This window comes from Acomys russatus, chromosome 3 (assembly GCF_903995435.1).
Source record: "Acomys russatus chromosome 3, mAcoRus1.1, whole genome shotgun sequence".
Lineage (NCBI taxonomy): Eukaryota > Metazoa > Chordata > Mammalia > Rodentia > Muridae > Acomys > Acomys russatus.
In genome coordinates, this window is record NC_067139.1 from 39,247,280 (window position 1) to 39,265,333 (window position 18,054).

Sequence of the window (18,054 nt, forward strand, 5' to 3'; positions counted from 1 at the left end):
CTGTCTATGTTAACAAGGGCAGATCCTGGGTGTCTGTGACAGTCACCAAACAGTCCCCACATGCCATTCACTGGGTTTGCTTTATGGATCAAACTTGGGCTCAGTTGAGCTGAAACTGAGATCTAGGACAATTGGATCTTTCCAGAGGGTGAGTCTAGAAATGCCCTGAGAGTATTCAGGATCAGTAGATAGTGGAAGAGAAAGGCCTTGGAGAAGGATATTTGAGACAGATGTAGACAGCAAGCTGGCTTATTAGATGGCTTGTGGCCCAAGAAGAATCATTTTGAGTAGCAACAAGCCAAAGCTGGGGTGGTTTTGAGCTGTAGGCTACAGGCTGCACTGTGGCGTTAGTGCGTTGGCATGTGGCAGCATGAGGGGCAGGCTCTCATCTCTCACTTTTCATAAGGTGAGGTTGCTCTCTGAGGCGGGCAGCATGGAGTTCTCAAGTGAGCTGTTAGCACACGTCCTTGCCTCGCCTGTAAGCTACTGTAACGAGCACATCAACACTGCCACCTTGTCCCCACAGGTGGCTGAGGGCTAGCTGTATTTGAAGTACACATATTTTATCCCACTTGAGGCTCATTAGAGCCTGTGAATTTAGCTCCATTATTCTACCTTTAGTGATGAGAGAAGTGAGACTGATTCTAAGTGTCTGCTCAGGTGATTCCGTTAAACCATGGTTAGACCCAGAATTGGCCTCGCGCTGGACTTGCTCCTAGCCACGACTCCAATGTTGCCACTCAAGTGTTGCATTAGGTGCGTTATAGGGGCTGAGTCACCACCTTTTGTTTTTGAGTCAGGGTCTCATTACATAACTCTGGCTATCCTGGAACTCACTCTGTAGACCAGGCTGGCTTCAAATTCTTAGAGTTCCACATGCCTCTACCTTCCAAGTTCTGGGATTAAAGGCATGCAGGCTTGAGCTACCCTCCTAAACCAGAGCTCAAGGAGGACAGTCATAGCTTGCAAGGTGGTTGACTGCTCCAAGAGGGATTTGACACTACATGATGTCCTCACCATGGGACTTCTTTTTAACATTCCTAGGGGAGATAACACAGGGCAATTAGAGGATGCCTTAGGGGGTAGTAGGGCATTTAGAGTCTTGAAAGGTTGTCATTACTGAGTGACAGCCATGCTGCTTCTATTTTGACTCTAGGGGATCTCATAATTTCTGGAATATCACCTCTATTGTCATCTGGAAGTTGGCAAAACCTCATGGAGAGAAAACTCTTCCATCCACATTTGCAGGTGGAGCATGAAGTGTTCGGTGACTTGGCCCAGACCATAAGGCTATAAATATGCTAGGCTAGAAGTCTGTCTCCTGACACTAGCTCAAAGTTGGCCTCTTTACCAGGGGCTCCCATTTCTTTACCTAACTGAGACTGACAGAGGGCTGGATGGTAGCCTAAGTCCTGAAAAGAGTCAGTCAACTATTCAGAGGGAAGGCACCATTTCTGTGTGTGAGGAGGCACAGAATGGCCCATACACTCATGTGCAAGCATTTCCTAGAGAGAAAGGCTGAGCTTGTATTTCACTGATACATGGACAATGTTTCAATACAAGAAAGAGCTCTGAGGTTCCGTAAGGTGTGCTGGGTTTTCTGTGACAGAAGTAACACATAGTAAAGGCTCTGTGGTGTCTTGAAGCAGAGGCGCCTATCTAATTATGCTGAACTCGAGGTATCCAGATGCATTTGAACATAACATCTTTTTTTCTGTCTCTCTTTTTAATGGTCACACCTCAGTAGACGCCTGTGACAGTGCCAAGAGCAGCTCATCTTGCTTGATCTTGGTGCTAATGGACTGATCTGATAACACACAACCAAGGCCTTAGGCCTTACAGTCTTTCATCATGTGTGTATGTATGTATGTATGTATGTGTGTGTATGTATGTATGTGTGTGTGTATGTATGTATGTATGTGTGTGTATGTATGTATGTATGTGTGTATGTATGTATGTATGCATGTATGTATGTATGTGTGTGTATGTATGTATGTATGTATGTGTGTGTGTATGTATGTATGTGTGTGTGTATGTACCCACCCATCTATCTATCTCAGATCCAAAAGACAACGTATTTGTACACAGGCCTTGACATTTGTCATTTGCAACTCAAATGTCCAGGGTAGGACCGTATTTTTTGAAAATATGCTAAGGTTCCTAAGGTAAAACTGGAAGTGTGTTCTGTGACTCGTAAGTGTTTCTAATATTCCGCATTTTCATTAGTAATTCACTATAGAACAAATGTCAAGAAAAGCTACAGGGCTGTCTGCCTTTGCATGATGGCATGCGTGGGTCGGGGAGAATTTTCACATTGGAGGTCTTGGAAATCAGCAAGGTTAGCATTCCACTCAGCTCATGTATCATCTTCCCACCTGTGGGGGCAGCAGACACTTGACATTCTTGATAGATATTTCCTGAGACCTTTATGACTCCTGTAATTGGAAAATTCCACTAGGGCAAATAATTTCCCTCATGAAACCTTCTTATTCTGACCTCGACCATCATGACCATGGAGAGACTGGGTTTTCCATCCCACTCATTATCAGATGACTTGTAGCTTTAGCCGGCAATGGAGGGATGTGGCTGGGAGGAAGTGACTCTACCATCAACAACAGTTGTGCTAGAGGATTTGAATTTATATTTTAGGGGGAAATGGGCAATGTCTACAAGGTAGGCTCTATTGTGTCTGCTTATAATAGTCAAATTCTGTGGCTATAAACTCCAGATCCCCAGCTACTCTGGCTGGTGAAGACAGGGTGCTTGGAAGCTTGGAGGCACCTCAAACTCATCTTAACCAATATCACACGGCCCTACAGCAGGGCTTGTTTGAACCCGAGGGCATGGAAAGTCTCAGCAGTCCCAGAAGGAGAGCCCTGTGCTTTGGTTCAAGACAAAGCCCTGGTAACACCCAGGGTTAGGTTTAAAATGCATTTCCATAAGCTAAGGAAATAGGTTTGAACTTGAAGCTTGACTTCCCCCAGCTCCTGGCAAAAAATTGCTTTGTTTTTAGGACTCAGCACCTTGGAGAAATTCATTTTCCTCAGGATTTATGATATTATTGAAGCAAGAGCACAGAAAACCTTAGGAAACATGAACACTCCCTAGATGAAGTCTTACAGGTATGTGCCACCTGGTGATGGCTGGTTTACACCCCTTCCCTGCCCCCATTTGGATAATAAAGGAAGGAGAAATGCCCAGAGCCCAAACTGGGGCATTTAAATACTGTCTGGTTAAAAAAAAAATGTGGTTTTGTTTGTTTGTTTGTTTTTTGAGACAGGGTCTTTCAGGGTAATTGTGCCTGGGGATATGAGGGATACTGAGCAACAAGGCCACAGAAGGACTTTGGTGTGTATTGACAAGAGGGATGAGTTTACCATTGGGCATCTACTTGAGCTTTCTATTAAGAACTTACTTTAGAGTGAACTATCTCCAGCCCTCTGAGGTCCATGGGTCATGCCTGCCTCGCTCTCCAAGCTGCTTTCTACACAACTAGTTGCTAGGTGCAGAGAGAAAGCTCAGTTGGTGCTACTGACGGACCTATTATGTGCTCTTCGGCAGGTTGTGGGACTCGCTTGTTGGCACATGGGAGCTCTTAGTGTGTTCTGACTGCTATTCCTGCTCTCCAGGTTCGAGGCCTGCCCATGGATGGTTGTGCTTCCTCTCTCTTGGGGACTGGGAGCCCAGGTAGGAAGGGCTGGTGAGATCTAAGCAGCTCCATAAGATGGGCACTTCCCTGTCTAGGCAGGATTTGGGAGGAATCATGAATATGCATGAGCATGAAGCTGGGCCAGCAGCCCTGCAAGCTAGGCAAGAAGGCAGGAAAGGTGAGAGAGCTTACCTTCTTGACTTCGTATTTAATGGCGAGTTTGATCCGGCTCAGACTTGGACGGTGGTGGTCGGACCAGACTTGGAAGTTCACATCGCCATTTAAAATCGCTTCCACCTCTTCTGTGTCTCGGCACAGGTCCAGCACACCCACCACAAAATCCTTGCATTGCATAGATAACTTCCTGTAATCGTTCTAACAGAATAAAAAGAAATCAGGGTGCGTCACACTGAGCCCCGTGGGTTGGCTTGCTCAGCACAGCAGTGAGGCTCAGCATTGGCCAACAATAGTAAGCCTATGGAGGGCCTTGGAGCCAGGGCCTGTGCTGGGCCTAGAATGCAAGGCCGTCGCTCTCCACTGAGCCTGCCTTCCCTAAGCTAGCATTTGCAGGGTTAGTGGTCTATGAGCCACTTGCATCAGTCACCTCAGGTATGTGTGGAAGTCATAGATCCCCACACTCCACCCTACACACTGAGCCAGAATTCCCAGCATTCCCAGGCATGGGGCCTGGGAATCTGTCTTGTAAGTTTGCCTCTGAGTGATCGGGGAGTCTGACATGCCTTCCCCAGGTTCTTTCAAAGCACCAGGCCCTTGTGCCCAAGACTGAGTTAATGCTAAAACTGTAAAAACATCACCCCATCAGCGCTGGGGACTGTTTCAAGAGCCTTTGGAAAGCTATGGCTGGGAGGCTAGCCTAGAAACAGAATGCACACAGGTGTGCCTTTTCATGTTCTAGAAAACTGGCTTATACATTTTAAAGTGAACTATAATTCACACCTAACATGATGCTTTTTTTTTTTTTTTTTTTACCATACACACATCTGTTTAGCAAACTGTGGCTCCTGTGCCCCCTGCTTGTTAAATAAACACCTCCAGGGCTGAACCCTTTCATCAGTAGTTCTCCTTTCTTAATGAATTGCTTCCCAAGCGCTCTCCTTGCCCCAGATATATCTTTAGAATATCTTTGGGAGGCTTCCTTCCTTCCCTACTGACTCTCCAACTTGTCTCTCTTCCTAACAGAGAGTTCAAATTCCAGACAGTGGCCCAAAATGTTTGGGGGAAAAAAAAAAAGGAAAATTTCATGTCACCCATATACCACTTTCCCTGCAAATATTTTCCCCTTGAAACTTCCATTTTCATTTCTTAGTGGAAATCATATGCGTGCCAAATGTCACTCACAGTGTTAGTCACTATCCACAGCCCATAGACTCAACCCACAGTGGACCAATGGCCTAGCTTTGCCTTCCTACAGCCTGCATTCCTCAGCAGACAGGCAGGGGCCTGGCAGAGGTGCAGTGCAGCCATTTCCCTGAGTTAATGATTTCCAGCTCTCCCAGGATGCAGAATCAGAATGTCACTTTGCATTAGACACAGAGGTCAGCCAGCGCTTGTTTGCTGGGGAAAGGAGAGGGATCAAGAAAATATTTTCAGGCAGGACTGACCACACTCCATTTTTATTCCTAATTTAGGTAGAAGAATGGAGTTTCAGAAACTCAGCGGAGGCGTGACTGCTGCAGAGCTTGGGCAAATTGGCATGCTGAGTGCTGTAGGCTTGGGCATCTAGGACTGGGCTGAGTGGTGACATGAAAGCTATATCCTGCCTTTCTTTGTTGCTAGAACTCACTCACTCACTCACTCACTCACTCACTCACTCACTCACTCACTCACCAGATAGTGAAGTTAGCAGCGACAAGTGTAGCTACTGTTGCCAAATACTGTAGGCTTCAAGGAAGTGAGGGATCCTCCCTCAGAGTTTTGTAGGAGAGCAGTGAACACCAGTGAAACATGCACAGAGCCTACTCTGGCTCCAATCATTAAAAAGTCATGTTTCTAGATGCTGAGGTTTCCCAGTGCCAACGAGGCACCTCCTTAGTCCTCACAGAACCCTGCAAGGGAAGGACTGTCACCCTTTCCAGCCAGAAGTCGAGGACACTGAGACTGGGAGCCCCGGGAGTCGAGTGCAATGCCTGCTGTGTGCAGCCATGCATTCTCTCTCAGCTTGCAGAGGATCTTGTCTGTTGTCAGAGAGAAGCTCTCCACTATCGCTCACAGCATCACAGCGACTGAACCCTCGTGCCTCTGCACACATGTAGTCTGGGACTGGTCACCTCTGCTCCTTCCTAAGCCAGCTCTTCCACTCATGCCAGACAGCTGCTCAAGGCACTCCCGGGTCTTCCTTCCTTCCCCTGCACTGCCAGCTTCCTGCCTCCTACTGGCTCAGGATACACACATGCTGCTATTTCTTTGTCTTTAAAAAAATCTCTCTTGCCTCCCATTACTGATCCTATTTTTTGTACTATCTGACAGCAAAACTCCGAACAGAGTTGGCTATGCCAATTGCCTCTAGTTGTCCTCTTGCATGTTTTATTGCCCCATTGAATGATGCTTTCGCAGCATGGACTCTACTGTGGCTGCTCTGGTGGAAGGGAGGATGACTCTCAGACCGCTGAGTCAGCAGCTGGCTCTTAGTCCCCATCTCTCCTGACCCAGTGACTGCTTTGACACAGCTGACTGCTCCACCTCCTCCATACACATTTTCTCTTGGTTTCTAGCCTATTTTACCATTCTGCCTTGTTTCTTCCCAAATAACCACTATTTGTATTCTTTGTTGATTTGCTTTCATTATGTTTTACTTTAGAATGTCCCAATGAAGTGTCCAGTCCTCGGACACCTCCTTTCACCTAGTGTCATAGCTTTCAGTACTCCACCATGATGACCTGGGAGTCATAACAAACCCTTTCTCTATTAAGTTTCTTTTGTCATAGTATTATCACTGCAGTAGGACAAGAAATAAGACTGTTTGACCTTGGGGCCACAGGCCAGATGAAGTTCACAAATGTGGACCTTGCAGTGATCTCAGTGAGCTGCTGCGTGGGTGGGGTGCCTTTTTTGCTTCTTCTCCTTTCAGGGTACACTCAAGCCTGCTCCTTAGGAAAGCGGCGAGGGAAGGTGTTTGTGCCTTGTGGGCACTGGTGTATGCTGATGGGTGGCCCCATCACTCCTGCTTTGGACTGTTGGGTGCTGCCGTGGCTCTTTGGGCCATGAGCTGTGTCTATGCCAGACAAGGAAGGGGCCCTTGAGCTCTGCCTTGTGGAGGATGATGTAGAAATGGGAGCCGTAGAGCACGGAACCTTTTGAGCTCAGATTCCTTGTCTCACCATACTCTTTTCTGCTCCATGTTGTCAAGTGCATTAAAAGTTTCTTTCTTTCTGTTTTGAGTCCACTGTATGGTGGTACCACACTTTGCCTGTCTATTCACTCAGCGAAGCCAGTGTGTGTCTCTAGCCTTTGGTGAGTAAGAAGAAGCTGTATAAATGTCAGTGTACAAGTTTTAGAGTGAACGCAAGTTCTTAGTCATTAGAGTAAGTGCTAAGGACTGGGTGGCTAGGCATATGGTAAATCTGTGCTGGACTTGATAATTTACTTTTGGAATAATCATACCATTGCCTGTCCTTTCATGGATCCTCTGGTTTTTTTTTTGTTTTTGTTTTTTGTTTTGTTTTTTTGTAGCTTTACATTAAATATAAGGCTTGGCACTTTGAACCCCTCAGTTTTGTCATACATTTAAATATTGCTTTAAAAAATTATTTGCATCTTACATAACCTTATTCATATTTGTAAGACACTATGTTGGGATTTTAAAGTGATATTGGGGTAAGTCTATTGGTTAAATCTATTCTGGTTTCAACAGAGACAGCAAAGTGAAACTAACCAACAAAATGTATTGATATCTTGAACTTTCGGGTGCTGAGGTTATTGTTTTAACAACATCAGGTTCTAGTCAGTCATTAGTTTTCTTGGATTTTGTAAAGAACTTCAACTTGTCAGTTTTGTCAAAGTGATTGACAGATAAAAATCAGGAGAGAGGGAGAGAAACGCATTACCCAGATGGGACCAAAGTGAAGCGACTGTCTCAGGTCGATGCTATTGAGACACCCACACAACTCAGGATAATTAGCACTCATTCCTCAGTGGAGATCCTAGAAATTAAATTTCAAAAGAGTGAGGACTTCAAATCTACGCCCACATCCTTCCCTTCAGGGACCTAGTTATGGGGGGATTTTTATTGAAATCTTCCACTAGAGCAGAAGGACACTGCTAACTTGGCTTGAAACAGAAGCCTGGAAGGAACCTTTGTTTCCACCATGCTTGCTTCAGGAGACTGCTGTAGTAACAGTTACAGCAAAAGTGCTTTAAACACAACACGCCATGTAATAGTCATGGCTCTCCTATGAAGGCCCACTATCCTGAAATGAAATAACAGGATTGAGATTTTGTTACTAAAATTAGTGATTTGGGCACATAGGCCATCTGGGGAAACAGCTCTGGGAGACCATAGGGGTATGGCCACAGAGCGTAGAGAAGAAAGACAGGTGGTGCAGCCAGCGGGGCAGATGGTTCATTAGAGTTGTGTTGTGGAGGAGAGAAAGAAGAGAGATGAATAGATAGGGAAAAGGGAATCTTTTCTTTTTCTTCTTTGTCTCCATCCTGCCTCCATCCCTCTTTGTGGTGGATTGAATGTGAAATGTCCTCCATAGGCTTATTTGTTTGAATACTTGGTCCCCAGCTGGTGGCGCTGTTTGGAGAGATGTGGGACCTTTAGGATACAGAGTTCACTGGAGGAGTCGATTGGCTTTGAGGCTTTATAGCCCAACCCCATGTTCTGCTCATAGTCTACTTCCTGAGTGTGGACGCAATATGTACAGTAGCCTTCTGCTGCCACCAGCATGCCTTCCTGCCTGCTGCTTTGTCTTCCTAGCCATCATTCACTATGTCCCTCTAGAACCTTAAGCCACAATCAGCCCTTCTCCCTTAAGCTGTTTAAGTGACATGTTTTTTTGTCACAGCAGTAGCAAAATAACTTCTTTTCTTCTGTCTGTCCTTCTTTTCTTCCTTCTGTTTCTTCTGTCCTTCCTTCCTTCCTTCTGTTCCTTCTGTCCCTTCTGTCCTCCCCTCCCCCTTTCTTTTCCTTTTGCCCTTCTTTCCTTCTTTCCATTCCTTCTGTCCTTCCTTTCTTCCCTCCTTCTTTCCTTCTGTCCATCCTCCCCTCTTTCCATCCTTCCTTCCTTTTTTCCTTCCTCTCTTCCTCTTACAGCCCCTTCTTCCCTCCTTCCCTCTCTTCCTTCCTTCTTTTTCCTCCTTGATGGGTTAATATCTATATGTTGATCAGAATTTTTTAGGAGATACTGGAAATATTGATTTAGTAGGTTTAATACCATATATGTGAGGATGGTGAAAATAGTCTACAAGTAGAAGAATAAATTTATATAGAGAGTTACATATAGAGTGATACATCTATTTATATCATTAGGGATAGATACATGATAGATAATAGATAGATAGATAGAATTACGTTTTGCTTATCTCTAGGAATAAGAAGTATCAGTTTGTAGGTGATGAAGCCAGTAGGAACATTGATGGTGGGAATATGTCAATATTTTCATCTTCTTGTTTTGTTTTGAGTTAAATGTAAACAAAAGTGATTAGCTGAGAGCTAAGAAGGGAGGTTACAGATGGGAAGAGAGTTTGGATATAATTTGGGGGAGAATATTGGGATGAATGGATCAATACACTTGTGGGGTGTGGGTAGGAGGCTGCAGAATTTAAGACTAGCCTGGGCTGCATAGGGAGTTAGAGAACAGCTTAAAAAGAAAGAACAATAAGGCTCTATCCAAACAAAGTACTAAAACAAAACAAAACAGAAAACCACAGAAGAGCTCACTTGAGGTTTATGGTAATAAATTTAAGATGAGGTCAGTTAATGGGATTCTGTTTATCTCAATACATCCACCTTCTTCAATGCTCACACAGAACAGGCAGAAACTTGTTGCCCACCCCCACGAGGAGAAATTCAGAGGGGCAAAGGACTGAATATCTAAAGGAATGGGTTTAATGGTGGTTTACAGAGATGAAGCTGGTACAAGGATAAAAGAGACTTTGGAGGGAGAGGGAAAGTGGAAAGATAGCATTGGGGCGGCCGGGGTTCTGGGGGAAGACAGTATTGGTGGAGTTGGGGATCTAAGGGAGATGGGAACACTGGAGGTCTCAGTCAGAGCATAGTGCACAATGCTCTGATTATGAGGAGTTTGCATTTATTGATGGCAACAGGTGCATAGTACAGATTGGTTCACGATGACTAGGAGAGTGTGAAGATAAGACCACTGGAAGAAGAGAGTCTGCAGACCCAGTCAGAATGCTGCAAGAGTGATGTGTTCATACTGAAACACCAAGGCCATGAACAGCAGTAAGGGAAAGCATGGGACGGAGGTTTTGCGTGTCTTAGGGGCACAGAGCCAATGACAGAGGCAGGGACTTCACTGAAGGGTGAGTTTCAGTGTAAGAAGTCGGAAAGTAGGTGATGGGGAAAAGGGGGTGTGAGAGTGGACTGGAGAGCTTGGGAGGATTCTGAAGCTTGGGTACAGCCTGTGGAGACCCTGTTTCCTCTGGCGATGACAGAGAAGCTTTGTCATGTAATGCTGTGAGGATTCTGTGAGCTGAGGCATGTGAAAAAGGCAGCATGGTGCTGGGCATGCAATACATGTGCTGGGCATGCATTACACATATTGGGCACGCAATATACATGCTGGGCATGCAGTACACTTGCTGGGCATACAATACACTTGCTGGGCATGCAGTACACATACTGGGCATGCAATACATGTGCTGGGCATGCAATACACATGCTGGGCATGCAGTGCACATGCTGGGTATGCAATACACACCCAGGACTCTACAGCTAACTCAGGGTTCCATGCTGCTCCCATCCTAGTACATTTCCTTCCACACGCTTCTCACTTGCTTGATGGATGAGTATGCTATGATTTAATATACATGGCTGAGGGTTTCTTAATTATAACTAGAATCAACTGACAGATGTGAAATGCTAGGTGAGAATTTGAGCCTGGTGCTCATTATTATAATGAAAATTGAAACGTTTTGATCCATGTTTTTGTTTTCATTCATATATTAATTGTTTTGTTCACCTTCATTGTATTAGTAAGTCTACATTACTACAAGGTTCATCAAAAGTAGAGATCTCTTAATACTTCTATTTTATTGGTATTTTTTGTTTGTTTGCTTGTTTGTTTTTACAAAGGGCAAACTGGAGTAGAGACTCTGGGTAAATCACTTAGTACAGCAAGTGACAAGAACCGGCCAGCATTTCGGGCATCTGGAGCTTGCAGTTTACAGGGAACCTCAACAAGGATTCCCAACTATAGTGGTTTAGCTCTTCCCTCACCTCTTTGAGTAAAGCTGACAAATACTTGTATCGGATCCGATCCTGTAGCTCCACTCTGTGAAGCCCGTGAATGCATGGCACAAGCTCGGAGCATGGGGATGGGGCAGAGTTCTGATGACTCACCCTCAGAGGCAGGACCCTGGGCATGGGCACTACTTCTGGGCCAGGCAGTGCTGACGGGGGCCCCGCGGATGCTTTAGCTTTCCACCCGCATTTTGGTTTACTTGGTTGGCAGCTACCTCCACAGCGAGGTGTTCCTAGCACATCAGCACATCTGTGGAATCCCAGAAGTTAACAGGCTACTGTGCCTGTTGATTTTCTTAACAGGCCACCCCCCTGCTGGACTCAGAGGCTTGCCTATGGACAGAACTGTATCTGGAGAAGACAATTCCAGTATTGTTTGGAAAGCCCAGGTGTCACACCCACTAATTCTGCAACGATGTGCCAGGCACCAGGAAAACATCTAAATAAACCATAGCCCTTGCATTCAAGTTACAGGCAACCAAATGAAAACCACTAGGTGCTGGAAATGCCCCGCTGGGACAGAGCTGGGCTTTCAAGGTGGGCGGGGCAGAGTATGAGCTGAGAATTGTGGATGGGAGGAACAGCAGAAGCTGGAGGAGCTGAGGCAGGTATGAGACAGCAGGGGTGAACCTTCTAGGGAGGAGGGCTTGCAGAGGCTGGGATGGGAGAGGCCGTGCATCCTGTGCAGACCATCCTAGATGTTGGTGGCTCTGACCAGAGCTCTTATCTTTTAAATGTTCTTGTATTTCCATCTCCCACCATGGGATAAAGCAGGAAAAGGCTCCCACCAGATACAAAAACCCGAGCGCTGGTCTTTCTAGCCTTCAGTTAATTTTTCATTATAATTCATCCAATCTGTAGTATTCATTGTAGAAGTATGAAACAGACTAAGAGACACAGTATAAGAGGCGCAGTTGTTGCAAGAGGCATCATTATTAGTTACCATTTATTGAGTGCCTTTTGTGTGCCAAATCTTGGGCTGCCTTCCATATTTAGCTCATCAAATTGTCATAGGAAACCTAGGGTGTAGATACTATTGGTATTTCTGATTCCTGGATAGGGGGGGGGGGGGCTGAAGTCCAGAGACTTACTGACAGCCAGATTTCAAGCTCAGGTATCCGTACCCTAGTGCAGGTAAGTAAGTTCCCATTTGATAGCAACGCTAACTATGCCCAGCACGTGCGCTAAACCCAACGCACCCTGATAGGCAGGAGGAAAGATGACAGTCTGGTGCTAGATGCAGTGGTGCTAAGACTCTAGGCAAGGCCTTGTGTTAACACGCTCAGGGGAGGCCAGGCTGGGTGGGAGAGGCTGGGAGAACTGATGGGTGAGTTTATGTCAGACTCAGTTTAGGTGGAAGCTGTCCCTAAGGGAATGGGATGTTTTTGTTTTTCCCAAGGTCCCAAGTCTTCCATGAAACTGCCATGATGTATGCTCCAAAACCCTGTACACCGTCCTAGAAGACAGGCGACAGGTGGACAACTGAGTGATAGTCTGTCTGCTCTGTCCACTCCTGACATGGTTTTGATCTCATGACTCACCTCTGCAATGAGGCTCCTGCCCACCCATATCCTTGTCTGCATGGTGAAAATTATAGGTAGCCTAAACAGAAGGTTTGCAGAGTCCCCTTGTGGTAGGTCCCCTTAGAGGATCTTGCAGCCCATTCCTGAGACACACAGAGAAATGGCCTGGCAGGATGTGGCCTCACCGCAGGTGTCAGCTCAGTCCCCGAGGGGCTGCCTAGCCACAGCTGGGTGGCTTTCGGTGAGCACAGTTTTGGGAGCTCTTGGCCCTCTTGTAGCTGAAGCAGATGTTATAGCTAAAGACGCTGCTAACCCAAAGCCTCCACCCATTAAGCATTCCTAGGCCACATCCGTGCACTGCAGGATCACAGAACAGCTGCGGGTTCTCTCAGTCAGTTATCTCGTCATCAGAGATGAACCAAGCATCTGCGGTGCGGGCACTAGCTGGGACCCTGGAGACATGGGGAGTGGGGAAAGCACATTTTGCCCCTGTGAGGGGACTGGTGGTAAAGGGAATGATGCCAGCAGAGCCCTGTGGAAAGGCAGATGATGGCTCTCCTGCTTGTTAAACTAGAGCTCGTTCTTCTACAGTCAGCCTGTCACTAATTCATGCAAAAACATTGTCTTTCAAACAAACACTATTGGTAAGATGCAGAAACAGGGTTAGAATGTACTAACCCAAAGGCTGAGAGAGAGTGACTTCCAGGAACCTCTCCTCCAAAAGAGGCTTTACCCAGCTAGTGTGTGCTCACTAAGCTGTCTTGCACTGGAGCTACAAGGAGTGATAATGGGGTTCTCCTTGCCCTTAGAGACCTTGTTATGCTGGTGGGTGAGCTTAATATATGTGAGGAATGGTAAATCGCCACCAAGCAAAGGGCCATTAGGCACCACTGCATGCCAGGGGCTGCAGAATTCCTTGAGATGCAACCATAAGCAAAGCAAGTGGCCGCTGCTCTCTTGGACCTTGCATTTCAGCAGGGCGAAGGAAAGCTGCCCAGAGAGATTGCTGCTTTATACGGTGAAGCAGGAGCTCCCTGAGGAAGTGGTTTTGAATTGAGAGTGGAGGAAGGTGAGGGAGACAGCTATGCAAATTTGCAATATGCTCCAGACAGGGTCTCCAGAGAAAGCAGACTGTGAAGCAGAAAGGGAGTGTGTCAGAGGTTGGTGAGGAAGAGCTAGAGGGGCAGTGCCTGGGGGCAAAGTGAGTGTGGGAGAGGATAGGAAGAGCGGAGGCCAGGGAGCAGCAGTGAACAGATGGTAGATGTCCAAGCAGTGCTTCTGAGAGCTGTCCTGCTTTTCCTCCAGGGGGACGGGAGTCATTGGAAGACCTCAGAGCAGAGAGGACACCGCCTGATCCAGGCTCTGAAAGATCAGTCTGCTGCTAGATGGAATGAACAGCAAGGAGCAAGAGCAGAAAGAAGAGCCAGTTAGGATGCTGTATAATTTCGTAGAGGAGAGATGAAGGTGACCAGGACAAGGAAAAGTCAGTGGTCAAGGAGCTAAGGGATATGTGGTCGTGGAGCTGAGAGTTTGCTGATGGATGGATATGAAATACAGGAGAAGGAAGAGTCAATATTAATTTAAAGTTTGGGGCCTCAATACCAGGCTGGGCTGGATGTCACTTAGCAATCCCATACCTCACTTCCAGTCTCATGAGAAGAGGTCCTCTCCTTTCCCACTGACACCAGTTGTGGTCAGTGGAGACAACATGAGGGTAGGAATGACAGTCTGGGAGTTCCAACCTAGGCCTGGGGACACCAGACATTCCCACCCCCCCCCCCCCAGTGATTGCTACCAAGAATTTGCCCTAGGTCTTGAGGCAGGAGAGAAAGGTGGGGAAATCTAGGGGACATGAGAAGAGAGAAAGAGGCCCCATCCCCCAAAAGTCAGCTGAGGCTGTTGCCAGCAGCAGAGCAGAACCTCAAATCCCTGGCTGATTAACACTTTCCCTCTGTCTAGCCATAAACCTGCTCTTGTCTCTGGATCTCGTCAGATACCGTATTTACAAGGAGAGGACACATACAACCTCTCATATGTTACTTTATTGGATTACAATTACACCCAAGACATTTGTGAAGCCACCTTACCCGTTTCTCATGTCAAAGGGTCAGGGGGAGGGTTCTAGGCAACCTTTTGAGGCATACTCAGGCGTTCCCAAAATGTGTATATATGGCTAGTGCTAAGACAATTAATTGCTTAGTCTTTCCCCATGGGAAACTAGACCCAGACTTGCATAGTCTTGATTTTGCCTGTGTTCTCTTGGAAAGTGGAGGTCTTTGCTGAGGAGTAGCTTTCTCTTCTTTAACATTCATGCTTAAACCTTAATTCAACTATCTTTAATAAGACTGCCGTCCCCGCTTCACTGAACTGGCTACCTGAAATTATTTAGGGTGTTGAAGCAATAAACCCCAGTTTAGGCTGAGTCAAGGTCCCCCCCCCCCAAACCTAAGCAGACTTTTCAGGCTGTTGAGGGTGGCAGTGTGGAGCTGTGCTTTGGTCCCTCAACACTATCACCCAGTGCTATCCCCACCATGGGCCCAGAAGACTCTCCCCCTGGTTATAACATGGGGTGGACATTCGTTTGCAGAGGACTGAGTTTGGAGATGTTTGTTACATAATCTTATATCTCAGATAAATACAGGCTGAGTGATTTGTCATCATCAAAGATTGGTTCTGACCATGTTTGGGTCGTCTGAGAAGTCGCCCAGATGAAATAAGGACAGAGGCTGAGCCTAAAAGCATATGTTAGTCACTGGCTTTAAAGGTGGAGAAAGCCAGGCTGAGGGCATAGAGTGCACAGATGCAGAGAGGCATAAAAACAAGATACAGGAATCTGCATCAGGTTATGCTAGGCAAAACAGAGAGACAGAAGGTTTGTGTGGATAAACAGGATTGGACCACAGAGAGGTCTGATTCCCTGATAGGCCCGAGTGTTAACCCTGCAGGCAGTGTGGCTACCAAAGCCTTCTCAGTGGGGTGTGTCTTGGCTCTGATTTGCCCCCAGCTGCGACTGACCCTCTCAGAGACGTGGCATGGAAGCAGAAGGACCACCAGGTCACAGGGGTGGGAAAGGTTCAGGAAAACAACTGGGGAAACATCTATGTTCTAAGTTTCAAAGTGCAGAAAGTTCAATGTGTGACATGCTTGGGACATCAGACTGGGGAAGGAATTTCCTCACCATGCTGACATCTGATATGGTTATAAATTATTTATTTTTCCTTCCACACAAACACATTTTATATCAATAATAAATCAGCAGTAAAACCAGAAAAAAAAACCCACCTTGGGTGTGCTATGGTTTTTAAAACCCTGCCTGTTTTGCTTTGGATATGTGTACTGAACACAAAGGTCCCTGTGGAGATGGGACCCAGCTTTGTTACTTTCTTAGCCAGGGTTGCGGTTCTTTGTGCCTTAAATTTGACAATTTTTCAGATAAATTGAAAGAAAATCCAAAAGTTCAAAGCAAAGATGGCCCATGCACCATATATCAACTGTGTCTTGTGAAAATAGTTTAGGCAGGCACTAATTTGAAGTTATGCATTGCCAGGTAACAGCCTTAGAGAGAATTATACTGTGACTCACCTGATTATAGATTCAGAATAAGAAATGTGCGTGCGATTCGTTGTGAAGTGTCATTAAGGTGCAGTATATGTATAGAAGCGCATTTGAAAATTGCTTGTGATTGCTGAAAATGCTATTGATTAAGAAAGACTAATAGCTAGATGGCAAAGTAGCAATTAAAAAATGTGGAGCCCTCTGATGATAAAACAAAGAGCAAAAATCAAGTTAGGCAAATCAGGGCTTGCAAGTTCTCTGATGAAGGGCCGTGCCTCCCAGCTCACCATCTGGTCATTGTGTCCACACTCCTCCTTGCCTCTTCTAAGGACCTCATCCTTCTCACAGCCACCTAAAAGAGAGCTCCAGGATGTCTGCCCTGCATCCCTGGAGGAACCCACCCTGATGCCCTGGGCTTCTCAGCACTTTCTTCTTTACATTTAAATAACTCTGTCCTGGTGTTCTGTAGTTTGTTTGGCATTTTGTCCCTTAACGAATCAAACTTACTCATTTGTATATTCAAGCCCATTAGGACTTATACAATGTATGAAGCCATTTAGTATGTGCAATCTGGCTTAAGAATCTTGTTTGACAGTGGGTGCTGGGGGGGATGGTTCAAAGGTCAAGAAAGCTTGCTGTTCTTTCAGAGGACCTGGGTTCAATTTCCAGCAGCCATATGACTGACCAAAGCTGTCTGTAATTCCAGTCTGTAGTGTATGACTTGGTTCCCAGGCTTCATACAGGCCAAACATTCATATACATGAAAGAGATTGAGAGAGGGAGTGGGGTCAGGAAAAGAGACAGGAGAGATGAGAGATGGGAGTTGGGGGAGAGATAGAGATAGAGATAGAGATAGGTAAATAGATAGATAGACAGAGAGAGAGAGAGAGAGAGAGAGAGAGAGAGAGAGAGAGAGAGAGAGAGAGAGAGAGAGAGAGAGAGAGAGAGGATGAGAATATCTTGTGAGGAACTGAGGGTAGTAAATGTTAGTGTGTGCATCCTTGACTTGATCTGAGACAGTCAGAGAACACTTGGTCTAAGCCTTGAAATAGAGCTGTCTGTTAAAGGCAACAATTATCCTGGCGTAGATGGATGTAGTAACTTCCTGAAAGTTCTGGAATACATAGTGTGTGTGTGTGTGTGTGTGTGTGTGTGTGTGTGTGTGTGTGTGTGTGTGTATGTACTTATAAATGATCTTAAAAGTCAGGCTCTAGTTTTTGTTTTAAAATGGCTTGTCTGATGAGTGGTTGGGTAACATCTAGAAATAAGGCTTATTAGGCTTGTTCTGTAAACTAAGAGAAGCAGCCGCCACAGCATCTCTTCTCTTCAGAGAGCCTTTATTCCCAGGCTTTGCCTCCAGGCCCAGCCTGCTGTATAAGGAGCAGACTGAAAAATTCACTTGCAAACTGACCATGCAGATACCTCAAAGTCTGCATTCCCTAAACTGAACACCTGTGGGCCCCTGGCACCTGATCTCCCTCCCCCACCCACCCACTCGGCCTTCAGAGCTGGTATTCTAGGTTCATCTTTATCGCTGCCAGTTTGTTACCAAGACCTATGGATCCAAATCCCAAATGTCTCTTCTATCTGACCCCTGTGCCCTACTGTCATGGTTTTGATTTGAGCCCTCGTTACTTATGTGTAGACTTAAGTGTTCGCCTGCCGATTGGCCAGTTTACTAACCGTAGTCTTGACTTCCCAGATGCCAGAATCTATAAGGGGAAACTCAAAGTATCCTTATTCTCCCTCAGCATCCTCAGTAACATCAGCCCCTTTCTCAGAATCCAAACTCTTGTCTGGGCATGCTTGTGCCCAGGCCCTCTGAGCCTGTTCTGCCTCCACTCACACTCACTCTGCTTGCCTTCCTTTCTCTTTGCCAAACT

At 46.1% G+C, this 18,054-nt stretch overlaps 1 protein-coding gene across 2 annotated transcripts in view; it reads right to left on the reverse strand.

Moving 5' to 3' along the window:
- Trpc7 (transient receptor potential cation channel subfamily C member 7) overlaps positions 1–18,054 on the reverse strand; it is a 129,570-nt gene that overhangs the window by 89,326 nt on the left and 22,190 nt on the right. For both annotated transcript variants that reach the window (XM_051172049.1, XM_051172042.1), the window contains exon 3: positions 3,842–4,024. In XM_051172049.1, the coding sequence (XP_051028006.1) occupies positions 3,842–4,024 (183 nt within the window). The remainder of the gene's footprint in view (positions 1–3,841; positions 4,025–18,054) is intronic.